The sequence below is a fragment of the Heptranchias perlo genome, chromosome 11, assembly GCF_035084215.1.
Source record: "Heptranchias perlo isolate sHepPer1 chromosome 11, sHepPer1.hap1, whole genome shotgun sequence".
Classification (NCBI taxonomy): Eukaryota; Metazoa; Chordata; class Chondrichthyes; order Hexanchiformes; family Hexanchidae; genus Heptranchias; species Heptranchias perlo.
In genome coordinates this window covers 59,878,321-59,895,985 of record NC_090335.1, presented here as the reverse complement: position 1 = coordinate 59,895,985, position 17,665 = coordinate 59,878,321, and the positions used below count along the sequence as shown (strand labels likewise).

The 17,665-nt window shown below is 43.3% G+C and overlaps 1 protein-coding gene across 2 annotated transcripts in view; it reads right to left on the bottom strand.

Moving 5' to 3' along the window:
- Nucleotides 1-1,869: 1,869 nt before the first annotated feature.
- The window catches only part of epha3 (eph receptor A3), a 218,528-nt gene continuing 202,732 nt past the window's right edge, over nucleotides 1,870-17,665 (bottom strand). For both annotated transcript variants that reach the window (XM_067993160.1, XM_067993161.1), the window contains exon 17: nucleotides 1,870-2,794. In XM_067993160.1, the coding sequence (XP_067849261.1) occupies nucleotides 2,689-2,794 (106 nt within the window). In that variant the 3' untranslated portion in view covers nucleotides 1,870-2,688. The remainder of the gene's footprint in view (nucleotides 2,795-17,665) is intronic.

Genomic DNA, 17,665 nt, shown 5'->3' with positions numbered 1-17,665 from the left:
CAAGTGTTATGCATGCAGGTTTGCTGATGATACAAAGCTAGGTGGGAAAATAAGCTGTGAGGAGGACACAGAGTCTGCAAAGGGATATAGACAGGTTAAGTGAGTGGGCAAGAAGTTGGCAGATGGAGTATAATGTGGGGAAATGTGAGCTTATTCTCTTTGGTAGGCAGAATAGAAAAACAGAATTTTTTTAAATGATGAGAAACTATTATGGTGTTCAGAGGGATTTGGGTGTCCTTGTACACGAAATACAGAAAGTTAACATGCAAGTACAGCAAGCAATTAGGAAGGCAAATGGTATGTTGGGCTTTATTGCAAGGGGATTGGAGTACAAGAGTAAGGAAATATTGCTGCAATTGTATAGGGCTTTGGTGACACCACACCTGGAGTATTGCGTAGGTCTCCTTGCCTAAGGAAGGATATACTTGCCTTAGAGGCGGTGCAACAAAGGCTTACTAGATTGATACCTGGAATGTGAAGGTTTTCCCATGAGGAGAGATTGAATAGAATGGGCCTATACTCTCTGGAGTTTAGGTGATCCCATTGAAACATATAAGATTCTGAGAGGGCTTGACAGAGTAGAATGCTGAGAGGCTGTTTCCCCTGGCTGGAGAGTCTAGAACTTGGGGCCGTGGTCTCAGGATAAGGGGTCGGTCATTTAGCACTGAGATGAGGAGAAATTTCTTCACTCAGAGGCTCAGAGGGTTGTGAATCTTTGGATTTCTCTACCTCAAAGGGCTGCGGGTGCTCAGTCGTTGAGTGCATTCAAGACTGAAATTGATTGATTTTTGGAATCAAGAGATATGGGGATCGGACAGGAAAGTGGAGTTGAGGTCGAAGATCAGCCATGATCTTATTGAATGGTGTAGCAGGCTCGAGGGGCCATATGGCCTACTCCTGCTCCTATTTCTTTTGCAGGTTATTAAGAACATAAGAATACAAGTTATAAAGGATTGAAGCTTGCAAGTTGCACAGGCTAACTTGTTGGTGTTGGGCTTCCTTCTGGACTCATGACCCAATATCAATTTATGAGCTTCATAATATATCTTGAGCCAGCCATTATTGTTTTTTTAGCTTGAACTGCATTCACTGTCGCTAGATGTTATATATGTGAGCATATCGCACTGAAATAAACATCCCGTTAATGAGTATTAAGGCCCTTAATTTGTGAAAACATTGAAGAAATTCATGAAAAATTGCTGAGAATTTATAAATTTCACAAAAAATACTCCTTCTGCACTACACATAGCTACAAAAGCAGCAGCAGGGATAATGTAGAAGATGGAACCGCTCAAGGATCTATACATGATTTAGAGATAGGATTGGCACCATTAGTCTCGGGAGATATTACAGTAATGCCTGACTAGGATAAAATGTTCTTTTCAAGTTGTACATATATTGAAATTTGGACCTAGTCCACATCATGATCCTTTGAGGACTGAGGGACCTTTACTTCTGCTGTGAAATCCATCCCTTTTTTTCACCCTGAAGTGACATTCTGTAAAATCCTAATGCTGGCTTTAATGGAACAGTCTGAGAACAATGTGTAGAACACATGGGCTAGGTCGCCAATTATGGCACACACGGAAGGAATTGGAAACTTCTAATCTTGTATTATTTTTGGACACGGTACAAAATAAATACTCCCTCAGTCCAAAGGGGATTAGTAGAAAGAAGTGCACAAGTATGCATTGAACCTATGTGTATGAGCCTACTAATCCAAGCCTAAGAAATGAAACTGCCACAGCTATATAGGCTACGTTTATCGGTTAAATATTCAAACTTCAGCTGCCATATTGTGATGTGCATGTGTGTGTTAGTAATGTAGACATCACAATACAAGAGCAATGGCAAGATGTTGTGACAAAAATAGATAAAAAATTTAATGTAGATAATACATATTTCACAAAATTTTCAATACTGTGGGGGACACAGGTCATTTTTGAAAAATGAATTAACATTTTAAGACGTGAAATTGAGTTACCTTGTATAGGCTAATGTTTAATGATCATCTGTGCACACTCCAACATGGCAGAACAATAGGGGAAGTTGGGGGAGGGGCTTCACTCTGACAGCAAAGTCTAAAATATGATCTATGAATTGTTTGAGACATAATGCTGTAAGGTATTCATTAAACTTTCCATTCACCATGAAAAGTCTATTGCCAAATTTTATCGGGCTTGTTTTAGTAAATAATTTAACCAATTTAAAACTGAAAGCCACACTCACGCTTGCACTATTTCTGTTGCTTCTAACTCATAGATCGGCTTAACCCTGTCCAAAAGTTCATTTATCTCTCTAACTATAATGTTTTTCTTTTATTTTAAAAAAAAAAGAGAAATTCCTTTCTTTCCCGTGGCAGATTTTAACTCTATTTTCTTTTGATGCCTTCACGCTGAAAGATTTTGAGATTTTCATTTTCTTATCATCATAAATAATACTTAAACATACCACCTTTTTTTAAATATATAAAAAAGGTAGAAAACAGAGCCATCATTCCTTTTTTAAGGCATTTACACTTAAAAGAGTTTGAAAGTCTTTCACGCACCACATCAACTGACCAAACTGGGTTTCCCATTCCTACATGGCCTCGGTAGTATTATCAGTCACCATGCCACTGCTGTGTCATTCTCATTGGTTAAATCCCTGTTGCACTGCAGTCTGATGCACAAAGACTTGGCTTGAAGTTTACACAGGGACAGGGCCATTCTTTGTGTGCGTTTCCAGTTGCTTGATGCTGCTCACTATCTTTTTCTGATGTCCAGAAAGAGTAACTCCTATCTTCATTATATCACTGAAAAAGAAGGCACAACAATATAGTGTTTTTTTTAAAACCATGTTCCTTTCTTCTCAGAATTGCTAAATCCACAACTCCTATTTATTCCTCATTTTGACCCGAACAAATGAGCGAGAACTGGCTGTCGATGTGTACATTCCTTCCATGTTAAACATCCCTTGCCTTCATGGAACAATCAAACATTGATAGCAATAAAGGACAGTTAAACTGCCACTTTCATGTTGATACAAAATGGTTTTGGGGGCACACAAATACAAAAGTGGCAGTATGACTCCAGAAACTAACACACACTAAAAGCAGGAGTTTTTGTTTAGGAAGTCATTTCATATCGGTTTGAGTTCAGCCTAATTGAACCGGAGCAGATTTCTTCCTGTGTTTTTGCCCTATTGTACTCTCCACAGCCTTCCATCTACTGACATGGAAGAACAAAAGATAGAAAATTGAAACCAATTATTTGTTTTATTACATCTCCCTGTTTAAATGTATTTATTTTTGAAATCAGAAATGCTGACCCATTTGAGAAGCAGCTGTACTTCGTGATATTGGAAGCCAACAGCACAACATGTGGGCGCCCCCTTTCAGCATTTTGGCACAAGGGAGCATAACACGTGCAAAAATACATAGCATTTTAGATTGAGATGTATGTGGAGGACAACTACCTGGAACAGTATGGAGACTGAAAAAGCCAAGCATCTTGGTTTGGTTACATGCAAATTTGAAATGATCTCGCACATACATTCCAGCTCCTCCTGGCCCCACAAAAGTCCCCCCCACCCCGCAAAATGTTTGTGCCGTTTTTGGAGTGGCATCCAGCAGTCCAGTGCACACTCGCTCCATTTACACTTGAAAATTGCAAACGGGATCCTACAACCCTGTAGGACCCTGACATGCATAGGCAAATGGCCTCTCGCCTGTTTCAGGCGTTGACTGCTGGATGCCCATTTATAGGCCTTACTACTCTTGTAAATCACATCATGCGGGTTTTGGCATCTGTAGGTTGGCTGCTGTTTTGCAGCCGCTTTCAACTGCTGGAGTCCTTGGAAAATCAACCCTCAAATGGTTTCTTTTCTTTTCATAGGTACATGATGGAGTATGATGGTGCCGTGGCTACTCTCCATGTATGAGCCTTGACAACGTCAGCAGAATCGTCGATTGTGGGATGCCATCACAGCTGAGCCTGATCTTGGCCCTGCCAAATATACTCCAGCAGGAGTCAATGGATAGCACTCTGGGGCAGAACTCCTGCCTTAGCCCAGGGACACTGAGACCAGCTCTGGCTGAGATCAGATAACTCAGTGGAGACCAGCAGTCAAACTGAGAACATCCTTCTCTGTATGATGCAGCAGCACACCAAGAAATGGATCTAGCCTGAGCCAATGGGCAATTTCTCCAAATGCCCAGTTTATCAAGTAAATTTCAGAACATCTTTGACACGTCTCTAACAAATTCCAACTAAACAGTTTTGAACTGCTCTCTTGTCGTGCTTAATGATAATTTTGCTTAAACATTCTAGAGTACATTTAAAGCAGTTGACAAGAACATTGTATACCTTACTATCTTTGTGTCATATGGGTCAGCTCTTCAGGTTAAATATCTGATGTTAAAAAATGAAAAGGGGAGGGAGGGACTAGATGGCACAATGGGTGAGATTGTGGCCTTTCATCTCTGGAACTCAGATGGATGGGACGAAAGTCTCCTCTGTCTGCTGAGAATGAGCAGTCTCAATCCGAGTGGGCATGGGCCTAAAACAAACTGTCGAATTCAGCACTAATTGACAATCTCACTTAGAAAGGCCACAGAATGGCTGGTGTGGGAAAAGGAAAAAATGTCCCACAGGTGCATTCGGGATGCTCTTTTTGAGGTTGAGGCTGAGGCTGAGGCACATTGTTGGGGCAGAGTAGATGTAGGTTTACTCTGTATCTGGTTGTGCTATACCTGACCTAGGAGTGCTGATACCGAGTGCCTGAAACAGGAAGAATGCCATTCCCTCAAAATGATGAGCACAATAAAAATATAAAAGAACACAAAAAAAGAAAAGAGGAAAAAGGAACCTTTGTGGAGATAAGTAGAAAAATGTAATAATAATAATCAGTTTTGGAGACTGACTTGTCTTGGTAATTTCACAAGGTATGTAAGTTTCCTACATGACTTCCCTTTTACTAAAACTATAATTGGATTCTTTATTAAAAACAAACTCTGCAGTTTTAGCCAGATTGGAAAGGATTGCTTCCTTTAATATACTGCAGCTTGGAGCAGTTGATACGAGCCTGTTGTTCCCTGGTCACAGACAGGGACAAAACTCAAACTTCTCATTCTTGGCCCAAAGAGACAAGTTTCCGATTTCCATCTCTGTTTATAATTCTTAATTTCCAACAGCAGTGTTTAGTCCTGCCAAGGGGAACATTTGGCACAGCAGTAAATTCCCAGGAGTCCCTTTGTGAGCTGCTAGCCCTCAATCAGACGTTGTTAGGTACAGTAGCAGCCACTTCCTGTTTTGAACATGCTTGGTCAAGACCTATTTACCTTTTTTTTTGCTTTATAGATTAGACAATTAAATTGTTCAGTGTTCAGAATTTTTTTTTAACATCAAGAAAGATTAGTTTTTAAAAAAAGACATGAAGATTTTCTCTTTGTTCTTTAAACCAGGTTGACCATGTTTAGGGAAATCCTTACCAATATATATTTGTCCCGTGGCTGTTGTTTTGGAAACTAATCTATCATTTGCCCATTCAAACAAATCTGAAACTGAACTTGAAAAGTTACAATTTTTTTGATCCATGAAATAGTAAATATTTTGTGGTTATCAAATTTCATTTTGTGTCAATATTCTTTGATCGGCTTATCACAAGAAAAGATCAGTATCTCAGCTTGTGTGTGTATTCATTCAGTAAAAATGTGATTGTTATCTGGAGGGTATTTCAATAATCCTCATTACATGAGCTGCTGCTCAAATCCATCTCCAGAACTGTTTTGAAAATCCCCAAAATGAGAATTAAGCCTTCAATTCACTGAGCTGCCCATTCTATTTATCAGTGAGCTAAAGAGCTAGTATGAGCCACCTCATTCAATGAAAACACTGGTTTGGCCACAGTTGGGTTATTGTGTCCAATTCTGGGCAATGTGCTTTAGGAAGGATGTCAAGGCCTTGGAGAGATGCAGAAAAGATTTACTAGTATTGTTCCAGGGATGAGAGACTTCAGTTACGTGGATAGATTGGAGAAGCTGCGGTTGTTCTCCTTAGAGCAGAGAAGGTTAAGAAGAGATTTGATAGAAGTGTTCAAAATCATGAAGGGTTTAGATGAAGTAAATAATAAGAAACTGTTCCCATTGGCAGAAGGGTCGAACACGAGAGGAATCAGATTTAAGGTGATTGGTTTAAAAAAACATGAGGCTCGATGGGCCAAATGGCCTCCTTCTGTGCTGTAACCATTCTATGAAAACACAAAAGCATAATCTCTTTGTTTAAATTTACTGCTGCCTGCATTAAAAGAAACTCTTTGGCCCCCATATTTAAGGGAAGCAAGGAGGGAGTGGGGGAACATGACTGCGGGGCGGGGTCAAACCTGGAAATGCCAGGAAGGTGGAGGTCCTGCCGAATTTAACGGCATGACCTCATTAATATTTTCTCTTCTGTTTCCCGCCCAGCAACCGGCCAGATTGAGAGGCTGGCCGGCTGCTGGGCACGAAAGCCTGCGGTAGAAGGCCGTAGCTGGGGACCACTGGGGACAGTCCCCGGCAATGGAAAACATCGGAGCTTGGTGGGGGGGTGTCAGGGCATGGAAGTGAGGAGGGAGGGAAAGATCAGGGCATAGTGGGGGGGGATCATCAGATTGCGGGATGGAAGCAGATTGCCGGGGGGTGAGGGGGTTGCAATGGTGGGGGAGGCTGATCGCAGAAGATTTGCTTTGGGGGGGCCGGGGGGAAGCACTCCTTCTCCTGGCCCACAAGTGCTTCTGGAGAAGTACTTATCTACTGGATCCGGCAGTTCTCGCCTCCCTTTAGCTGTCGGGTTTCCCCGCATCCGTTAAATTCAAATGGCTGCCAAAATCTGAGGAACGGAGCCTCATTAACATATTATAATTACGGACCCGCCTGTCCAGAGCGGGTTACTTGGCCATCCCCCAACCAAAGGTAGGTGCATTTGCGGCTGGTCGGGGTTGGGTTTCACTTATTTACCAATTTAGCCCCTACCCACCCCCCTGCCCCGATTCTCTCCTGCCTGTCGTGAGGGGGTGTTAAAGTTACCCCCTTTGTGATTCCATACAGCAAGCCATAACAGCAATGCTACTTTAAAGCACCTGATAATGGCCTGTTTTGAAGCAATTGGGAGGAACCAGTCATTCTCGCCATGATGCTATTTATGATATTTTAATATTTAATGTTTTGGCATGTGTCTTCAATTTGTGCCAAATTTCACCCGACAATGAACAAACCTCTACAGATAGCACTGGGGCTCAATCCAGTAACTGGCCATGACCATCAATAAAAATACAAAAAGTAGTGTCAGGATTTCAAACATTTCAAATCTATAGCTCTGATTTTTTAACTCAGGGCGGGAATTGGGTGGGCAGAGGGGCGAGGTGAATGGGTAACCCCCATGATGTCACCAGCTTGAGGCCCAGGCGATTTTTAACTCCCAGACCTCATTTTAATATGATCGATGGCTTACAGCACACGGTGGAGCGCCCAGCATGAGTGAGCAACTGCGGTACAGGTGGAGAGGTCCTCTCTCAATTCTGCTGAGCAGGACAGAGACGATAACTTCAGAAGTCCAGCTGCAAAAAGAAAAATGCTTGCCTCTCACGAGAGACTTATACCAGACATTCGAAGGCCTACCAAGGAGTTTCAGCACTATGGCTGAAAGTACAGAGAAGTGCATTCCCAACCTGTGTGGTGTTGTCTCGCAAGGCACTATGCAGTTTACCTTAGAGAGTGCAGCCGCCTCCAGGGACGCAGGAGTCAGTGTCATAGCCCTTCGCAGCTGCCGTGCAGGCTCTGGGCTCCACCTTGGAGAGACATGTGTCCACCTTGGACAGGTTGGTGGACCGAATAGATGGGGGCTTTCAAGGAGTTACTCATCTTCTCCAGTTTACTCTCCCACAGATCTGTGGAAGTGATGAGCCCCAACCGCCCAGTCAACAAATACCAACCATGGTGCCAGCCAGTCAGCTGGGTCAGACTGCCCTGGCAGTAGCAGAGGTGTAGCAATCTGCAGCCGGACCCTCACAAGCTCAAGCATCCAGAATTCACCGGCCACGGGCATCTCAAGGGTTCCAACATGAGGAACAGCAGCCTTCCAGCAGCTTTGCTGAGGCCACTAGGAGAGCACCTCATAGGAAGAGTAGAGATAGGAAAACTTCTTATAAGAAAGGCACGAAGGGGTTGACACTTTGATGCGAAGTGAATGGAATTGCTATGTTTGGGAGTTAAATTCATCACCTTTATCACATTTGGCACTTTTGGCTGCAGTGTGGTTTTGTACCAGCTTCTGATCTGAATTGTCCATATGTCATTGATGTAGAAGTTGGCTGAATGGTTTCAGTGTTCTTTAATGCAGGATTAAGGGTATGGTGAATGATGTAACAATGACTGTTACTGCAGAGAAGCTTTATGTAAGTTTTCAGAACAGGGTAGTGAGCAGATCACTGGAATCGCCGACCAATTAACATTCTTCATAGCTCTTACTGCAAGTTATTGAGGTGGCCCTCCTTCTTCTGCTGCTTCCCTGGGTCTTCCTCATCCGAAGAGGATGGCTGCTGTTGTTCTGCTTCCTCCAAATACAGGCCTCTTTGTATGGCATGGTTACGCAGAATGTAGCACATCACTATGATGTGGGACTCTTCACAGGGCATAGTATAAGGAGTCCCCATACCTGTCCAGACACCTGGACCTCCACTTCAGCAGTCCTATGGTGTGCTCACTAATCATCCTGGTGGCTTTGTTTAAAGCTGTGTTGCTCAGGTGTGGTGGTGAGGTTGCAGAGGGGTGTCATGCTCCACGTATGCAGAGGAATCCATTGTCCTCCAGCAGCCATCCTGTCACGTTGGTGGAAAGGTCGAATATTGGGGCGATGGTTGAGTGTCGCAGGATAAATACATCGCGACAGCTGCCTGTGTACTTTGCACAAACTTGCATGATCCTGTTTCTGTGACTGGAGACTAGCTAGACAATAATGGAATGGTAGCTTTTCCTATTGACAAATGCTGCTGACTGGTAATGTGGTCTCCCAATAGCAACATGTATGCAATCAATGACGCCCTGGATATGAGGAAAATTAATCACTGCTGTAAATCCCCACTTTAGCGTGTTTGCTGTTGAAGTCAATGGGGAAGGTGATATACTGGCCAGCTCTAGCGAACAGAGCATTGGTGACCTGCTTAATACAGCTGTGTACTGCCGACTGGGAGATGCAGGAGATGTCCCCTGGAAGGAGCCAGTGACAAAGATTTTAAGGGCATGTGGTGACTTTGACAGTCACTGGCAAAGCATGGCCCCCTGGTCCAGCAGACAGACAGTAGGTCCTGTTGCAGGAGGCTGCAGAGGTTTACCACAACTTAACTGGAGAAGGGCAGCCTTCTGATGAATTGCTCTTAAGATAGATCCAAGAAACTGACTCTTGACCTGTACACCCTTTGTGCTGAATGTCGCCTCCTACAAGCAGGCCCCCTCACCTTCTGTCTTCTAATAGGTGCTGCTGCTGCTAGTGCTGGTTGTTGAAGCTGCTGCTCCTCTTCCTCCAACTGTTCCTCTATCCAAATTAAAATGGCAATAATATCACCCATCATAAGCAGATAGAGCTTACTGAGGGTAAGTAAGGCAAGAAAATGTGAGAAAGGAGTGATCTGGAAGCTGGAAACTCTCCTGGCAATCCAAATGGTACACAGATCCTGCGATCCAATTAATTGCAGCAGAGTGCCTCTTTAAATATTGCTTCAATGTCTCTGGGAGACCAGTCCCACTAGATACTACTGGCAGATTGGGTGCTGGGCAGGACTTCTGAGACCTTGCGTTAAAGTCACGTTGGGAGCCTAATTGCGTCATCGGACCCCGATTTGTGAGGAGCCTATCTTCCTCTGGAGGAGGTTTCAGCTGACTAAAGAAACTGCATGGTTAAAATGGTGGCTGGCGGGGAGGCAGCGAAAACGGCACGGTGATTCCTCTACAGCAATTGTAACCGCCCGCCTGCCCCGTTCCTGCCACATGGGCCTAGTTACAAACCCCTTACAAATGATTCAACAAGTGACTTTTGAACTGTCGTAGTATTTTAAGAATGTTGGTGAGATGATGATTTATTTTAAGAGAATTGTCTGGACTTAGAGCCAATTTAAATCTCTTAACTGAGTGATTCCATTGATCAGTCAGCACTAAATGTTAGCCAGGTTTTATGACTTGCACTTAGCAAGTGATTCTATTTCATTGATATCTGATGTTCCGTAAATATAATAAAAACCACCATTTCCTCATGCCTCGGGATCCTGATAAACAATGTCATCAATTTACCAAGAAATTTGATCCTTGGATTTGGATATCCAGAATCTACAGAGAAAAATAGCTCATTTGCAAATTGTACTATAGACATTTTTCAGTATTTATGCGGCAACTCAGTCCAAACAAATTCAACAACAAATGTTAACTCAAAAAAGTACACAAAGATGATAAGAATTCTGAAATGCACTCTTTTGCTCTCGAGTGAAGTCTGGTAGTGGATTAACCACCTCCAGCCTACTGAGTACTAAAAATGGGAAACGTTTCATGGCTGGGTTGAGATTATCTATTAAATGTTATGATTGGATCCGTACTTGGGTGCAGAGAGAGACAATGGGCAATGGTTCATTACACTGCAACCTATGTTTGGATCTAGTACATGTTTATCTAGAATCCACTGTATAATTTATTAATGTTTTTTTGGTTCTATTTTTGTGGTTGTTTTTCCTTTGTTCTTCGGATTACCTGATTTTAATCTGAAGTCATTGGCCTCTCGGAGAAACAAAAGAACAAGATAAAAAGATGGACTCAATTAGAACTTTCTTAACCAGTGGCAGTGACGATGGCACCTTTGGGAGAACTGGCTCAGAGGGGCTTTTACATCTGACTCAATGGGGAAGATTTTGAAGCCTCCCGTCTGCCAGAAATAGAACAGTATCGTCCTGAAAATGGTGGGGTATGATTCACCGGCCCCTTCCTGCTAACAGTGAGGCCTACGCTATATTCCTAAAGGCCTCCTTCTGGGTGGCTGGCCCTTTTAACACGCAAATCGGATTCCTATGCCATACATAGGGCCCTGATTGCCATTTTAGGGTTCAACTGGGTGAGTGTGGGCCATGCACACTCCGCATAGTTTCACCTAGGGGTGTAGCCAAAGAGCAGGCCACAAGGTAAGTTTGCGGGGTTGGGAGTAGCAAGAGTGCTCCTCCAGCCTCCACAAAAACAACCTGGGCTGCTACAATACTGGGTTCTTCTCTCTCTTCGCCACCCCTCCCTTCTCCAGAACGGATTTTTCCCACCCAACCCCCCACTCCGGAACCAACCTTTTCCAGGCCTGGAAGTCAGGCCATTCAATATTGCTGCAGCCTAGAGCAGAAGGCCCGACTAGAAACACTCATTTTCGGCCAGTAGGCCATCGGTGCTATGTTAACGAAGCTCGGCTCTCAAAATGGACCAGATCTCCTTTTGGCACTTTTGAGCGAACAGTTGCGTGAAAACTGCATGGGGAAAATCTACCCCATTGAGGGAGCAAGATCAACATTAAAGAGATACATTCCTTGACTAGAGGTGCTTTGACGATGTTGATAATTTATTTGTAAACACTAAAAAGAAAAGAAAGACTTGCATTTATATAACGCCTTTCATGATCTCAGGATGTTTCAAAGGGCTTTACAACCAATGAAGTACTTTTGAAGCGTAATCACTGTTGTAAGGTAATTGAGCTCCATTTATAATCTGTAACTTACCCCAGTCAGGTTCTCTGATGATCTCATCAACACTCAATTTAAGTAAAAACACATTTTAAAATCTCAGCCAGGACAAGAAGTGGAGAACTACAAACGGCCTCAGTGCAATTGGCCTAAGAGGGAAAATTCAGCCAGGGTTCCGACTTCAGATTGCCATACAGTGACTCCTGCTGTAAAATGTACATGTGGGCATTGGATGGGCACAGGGCTAGCTCACGAGGTGTTGTAACCTGCTGACCCTCCCTGTCTAGCCTCACACATGAAGAATGCTTACTTTGGTGAGGTTCTCAAAGGTGACGGATACCCAGGAAATCTTACCTCATCATGAGTCAGGAGACAAAGGGGAAAATTGGAGGGAAAAATGTCAAATCATGATAATTTTCACCCATTTGATTTTTCCAACAACAAGCCTCTCTTGTTTCTTGGAGCTGGATTTGAGCACTTTGCAGTTGTGGAGTACCCGACTGAGAGTTGGCTAATATCTATTCTCTTTCATCACCACTTGGGATCCCAAGTTACAGAAGTGTCCAATGTAAAGGGCTGGTAACAAGAATTTTAGTCATTTAATCTTTTGTAAAGACAGTTTCCCAGGCATTTCATTTCAAATTTTGGATCTTCCACCAGCTGAAGATCAGTCAGCTTAGAAGAAAAGAGAAGGACTTTTGAAATGTATTCAAACACAACTAACGAGGAAGCAATGCCCATCGAACTAGTTGGTTCAAAAATATTAGTGATTTTAAAAAAAATTAATTTTCAGGTTGCGGGCGTCACTGGCAAGGCTGGCATTTATTGTCCATTCCTAGTTGCCCTGTGAAGGTGGTGGTGGACCTTCTTCTTGAACTGCTATAGCAGTTTGATACAAGTGAGTGGCTTGTTAGACGACTTCAGAGGGCTGTTAAAAGTCATCCACGAGGATCCTTACCATTCCTCAGCCCAGACCTACTCTTTTCCTTGGTTCATTTTTGATCAGTTTTCCTAAATGCTTTGAGCCATCTTAATCCGAAAATAATCATTCAAGTGATGTTAAAAGCTTCCCCTTTTGGCTCCAGTGAGTCAATGTACTTCTTAATGAGATACTGAGTTATGCAGACCAGGAAGATCCCACAGTCAATCCCTGGTCTGTGGTGAGTTACCCTTCAATACAATAATGACTACACTTCAAAAGTACTCCTTTGTTTGTAAAGCTCTTTGAGGCGTCCTATGGTTGTGAAAGGCACTATACAAATGCAAGTTCTTTCTTTCTATCTCAGCCAATGGAATTGCGGTAGTGCCAATATTGGTTCCAGTACTCTCATCGTTTTTAATAGCATTGTTCAATGGAAATAAAATCGGGAGAGATGTAAAACGGGCTGCTGATTCGCTATCACCCGTTTTACACTATCGCACAAAGTCAAGATCTCCCCGATATTGTTTCAACCTTTTCAAAAAAAAACCTCATCAACAAATTTTGTAGATGCTGTGTGAACAAGAGGCCCTGGTGGTACATGGAGAAAGAAACCGCAAATAGATCAGAACCGTATGAGGCTTGTGAGTTATGGTTACCCAATGATTTGTTTTTCAGTAAATAACTAAGAATATATTATATATTATACACGATAACAAATATTTTGGAGGTAGCTGAAAGAAATAATTTATAGCCCAATGTACCAAAATAATTGTGTTGATGTATAACACTTTCACTCAAGGTGCACTCTCAACTACATTTCAGCTATTATATTAGACATGTTCTCAATGTCAAAACTACAACAACAACTTGCATTTATATAGCCCCTTTAATGTATAAAAGATCCCAAAGCACTTCACAGATGCATAAGGAAAAAGTGACACCAAGCCAAAGAATGAGATATTAGAAGCGGTGACCAAAAGTTTGGTGGAAGAGGTGGGTTTTAGGGATGGTCTTAACGGAGAAGAGGGAGGTAGAGAGATGAAGTGGTTTAAGGAGGGAATTCCAAAGCCTGGAGCCTAGACAGCTGAAGACATGGCCGCCAATGATGGAGCAAAGGTAGAAGGGTGCACAAACGGCCTGATTCAGAGGAACAGAGTTTGAGGGGGGGTTGTAGGGCTGGAGAAGATTACAGAGATAAGGAAGGGCAAGGCCATGAAAGAATTTAAACCCTAGGATGAGAATTTTAAATTGGAGATTTTGTACGACTTGGGGCCAAGAGAAGTCAGTGAGGAAAGTGGTGAAGGCTGAGCAGAACTTGGTGCAGGATAGGATATGGGCAGCAGAACTTTGGATGAGCTGAAGTTTATGGAGGGTGGAGAATGGGAGGCTGTCTGGAAATAGTGGAGTCTGAAGGTGACAAAGTCATGGGTGAGGGTTTCAGCAGTGGTTGGGTTCATGCAAAAGCAGAGATGGGCGATGTTACAGAAGTAGAAGTAGGCGGTCTTTATGAAGGCGAGGATATGGGGTCGGAAATTCAGCTCAGGATCAAAAAGGACACCAAGGTTGTGAACAGTCTGAGACAGTGGCAGGTGCCATAGACGATGGCTTCAATCCTACAAATGCTTAGATGGAGGAAATAGCACCTCATCCAAGACTGGGTGACAACAGAAAGACAGTGGAGGCTGACTCCATTATTGCCTGTGGGGGAGGGGGGTGATGTTAATGTTCAAAAGTTTGTCTCATTAAATCAGAACCAAAATAATCACTGGGACCGACTGAAATGAGCAATTGTGATTTTGTTTCATATTGCAGATGGTCTTCAGAATGCAGCCGCTGAATCACTGCCTGATGTGAGCTACAAGTATTAGAACAGTATTGCTGCAGCTCACGCACCAATGTGAGAAGATCTAGGAAAGTCAGAATGTTCAGTTCATTCAAAGCTCAGTTTTCTATTAGTTTTACTTTGTATTCATAAATAAAACAGGTCTTGTACAGAGAAAAGTGCTAATCAACTCTTATATTAAAAATAGCGTCTTTGAGAGCTGCTGTCAGTATTTAGAGGGTTGGCATTTATTACTAAACTTATAGACATTTATGGGAAAATCAAGTCAGATGTTTTGCAAAGGCAGATTTATTAGCAGATTAAGATGCCAGGGAAGCAGAATGCTTTTAAAGAAAATGGTAAGAAAATCAAAGATTCAAAAAGAATGCATTAACAGGCTAAGACAGTCCAACGCCACAAAAGCTAGGGGGATTTATGTTCGGTTAAGAACACGGGTTTCTCTATTTCAGTTTATAATAATTATTGAGGCGTATCGTTCAGTTGGCGTAGTTCTGGTCACCACATTACAGGAAGGACGTAATTGCTCTGGAGACAGTGCAGAGAAGATTTACAAGAATGTTGCCAGGGCTTGAAAATTGTAGCTACGAGGAGAGATTGGATAGGCTGGGGTTGTTTTCCTTGGAGCAGAGGTGGCTGAGGGGAGACTTGATTGAGGTGTACAAAATTATGAGGGGCCCAGATAGAGTAGACAGGAAGTACCTGTTTCCCCTAGTGGAGAGTTCAAGAACTAGAGGACATAGATTTAAGCTGATTGGCGGAAGGATTAGAGGGGACATGAGGAAAAACTTTTTTACCCAGAGGGTGATGGGTGTATAGTATTCGCTGCCTGAATTGGTGGTAGAGGCAGGGACCCTCAACTCTTTTAAAAAGTACCTGGACCTGCACATAAAGTGCTGTAAGCTGCAGGACTACGGATCGGGTGCTGGAAGGTGGGATTAGAATGGTCACCTGGTTGTTCTTCGAGCCGGCGCAGACACGATGGGCCGAATGGCCCCCTTCTGTGCTGTATCTTTTCTATGGTTCGATGGTTAATGCTTTTCACAGCGGTTACTGTGTAAAGTATGCCATTTAGGGGTCTCTTTTCAGAGTTACAAAGCTCTGGGGTCCAGTACCATGAACTGACTGATTGTGAATGCCTGGACACCATCTTAATACCTCTGTGGGTGTGCACAGCTGCCCTGGCCTTCTGATTGCATGAGTGAAGAAACAGTGAGAGGCAGAGCTAATAAAGGGAAGGTTCTGCAGCACACCTGTAGAATAGCAGTGGGTTCTGTGTGTGTGCATGTGTGTGTTTATGTGCTTACAAAGCAAAGGTGACTACACCTCAAAAGTACTTAATTGGCTGTAAAACTCTTTGGGATGCCCTGCGGTCATGAAAGGTGCTATATAAATGCAAATCTTTCTTTCTTTATCTATTTAATCATCCTCCTCATCTATGGAAGTTACAGTCCTTCAGGTTTTTGAATGAGTGGTGTCATAGTATCAGGGGCTGTTTCCAATAGCTTGCTGCCAAAATGCCACATCAGTATGTAAATACGGTAAATGTCATCCTCTACCAAGGGGGTGTGCAAGAGAACAGACTTCTGCTAATACCACTGTGTACCTGGCTGTTGCGGATATACAAGAGTAGTTTGGGCTGATCTGCCTTCGATTTTCTTCCTTCACTGCTAGGAAGTGCCCGACTTCCACTCTGCACCTGCCCCAAAGGCAAGGCTGAGACTGGGAATTCATGAGCACAAGTCTATCTCCCAGCATTCTATAGAACAGCACATTGGAGTAAGAGAGGAATTTATAACTGAAGCCAGTTCTGGGGAGGACATCGGTGTGTGTGTTGGGAGTGGGGGGAAGATAATTGGCTGGGAGGTGGAGGATGGGGGGTCTGAGGCCGGATTTAGAGATCAGGAGGTCGGATGCTGGGATTTGGAGATAGGGGGGGTGGCCGATGCTGGGAAGGGATCATAGGTTTAGGGGGACCACCACGGTGGGGGGGGGGGGGGGGGGGGTCGGCCGATCACAGGGGTCCTGTCAGCCTGCTGAGCTTGTTGGGCCTGGATGAAGCACCCCTGCTCCTCCGGGCCCATAAGCAGTGCAATAAAGGCACTCACCTTTCTGGCCCTTCCAGCCTGCTTTCACCTGATGTGAATTGGAAGTGATGATGATGGGAAACCCGAACAGGTTGAATTCATTTAAATTTTCCAATATACAAAGATTTAAGTACCTCAAGTATCCCAATGAGGTTCAATGTCCTTTTAAGTATCGGCCCGCCGGCTTTAAGTGGGGTGGGACTTCCTGATGTCTATTGTGCACATGCAAACAAACCTGCCTGGGTTATTCCCAGAAGTGAGCATGTTGGAGCCGGGATTCGGTCCTGCACCAAAAAGTTGTTATTTCAACCTCCCACCCGTTCCCAACCCACCCATCCTTGGAGATTAAAATTATCTCCAAGGCCTTCATAAAACTTAGTTATTGTGGTATAAAATGAATGAGTTGCATATAAAACAGGAGCAATACAATGAAGAAGGATTAATAAAATTAGACAAATAGCATGTACAAGCTCACACAGCTTTAAATTTAGACAGCTAAGGTGACATTTTATCACAAAGGCAGAAAGAAATTTTCTTCAATTATGTACAGTGAAAACATTGCACTGAAGTTCAAAGTAGATGTAAAGTTATCCCAGTTATTAAGTTTCAGCATTCAATGCGTGTAGCATGATGCATTATCTTACAGATTGCAAGTGTGAAGCCAACAGTTTCACAGCTTCTAAGTCTTTACAGTCCTAGACAGAACTGGCAGTCTGAAAGAGCCTCTTTAAGCTGTGAGATGTCTTATTTTGAATTGGAAGAATGCTTTTCTGCTGGTGCTGTGCACACTCCCCCCATTTGTGAGGGGCCTAATCAATGCTCCTTAAAAGGACCACAGGAGGCCACTCAAAAACGGCCCAGGAAATCAGAGAATCTTGCAGTACAGGAGGAGGCTATTCGGCCCATGGTGCCTGTGCCAGCTCTTTGAAAGAGCTATCCAATTAGTCCCACTCCCCTGCTCTTTCCCCATAACTCTGCAAATGTTTCCTTTTCAAGCATATATCCAATTACCTTTTGAAAATTACGACTGAATCTGCTTTCACCACCTTTTCAGGCAGTTCATTCCAGATCACAGCTCGCTGCGTAAAAAGAAATTCTCCTCTG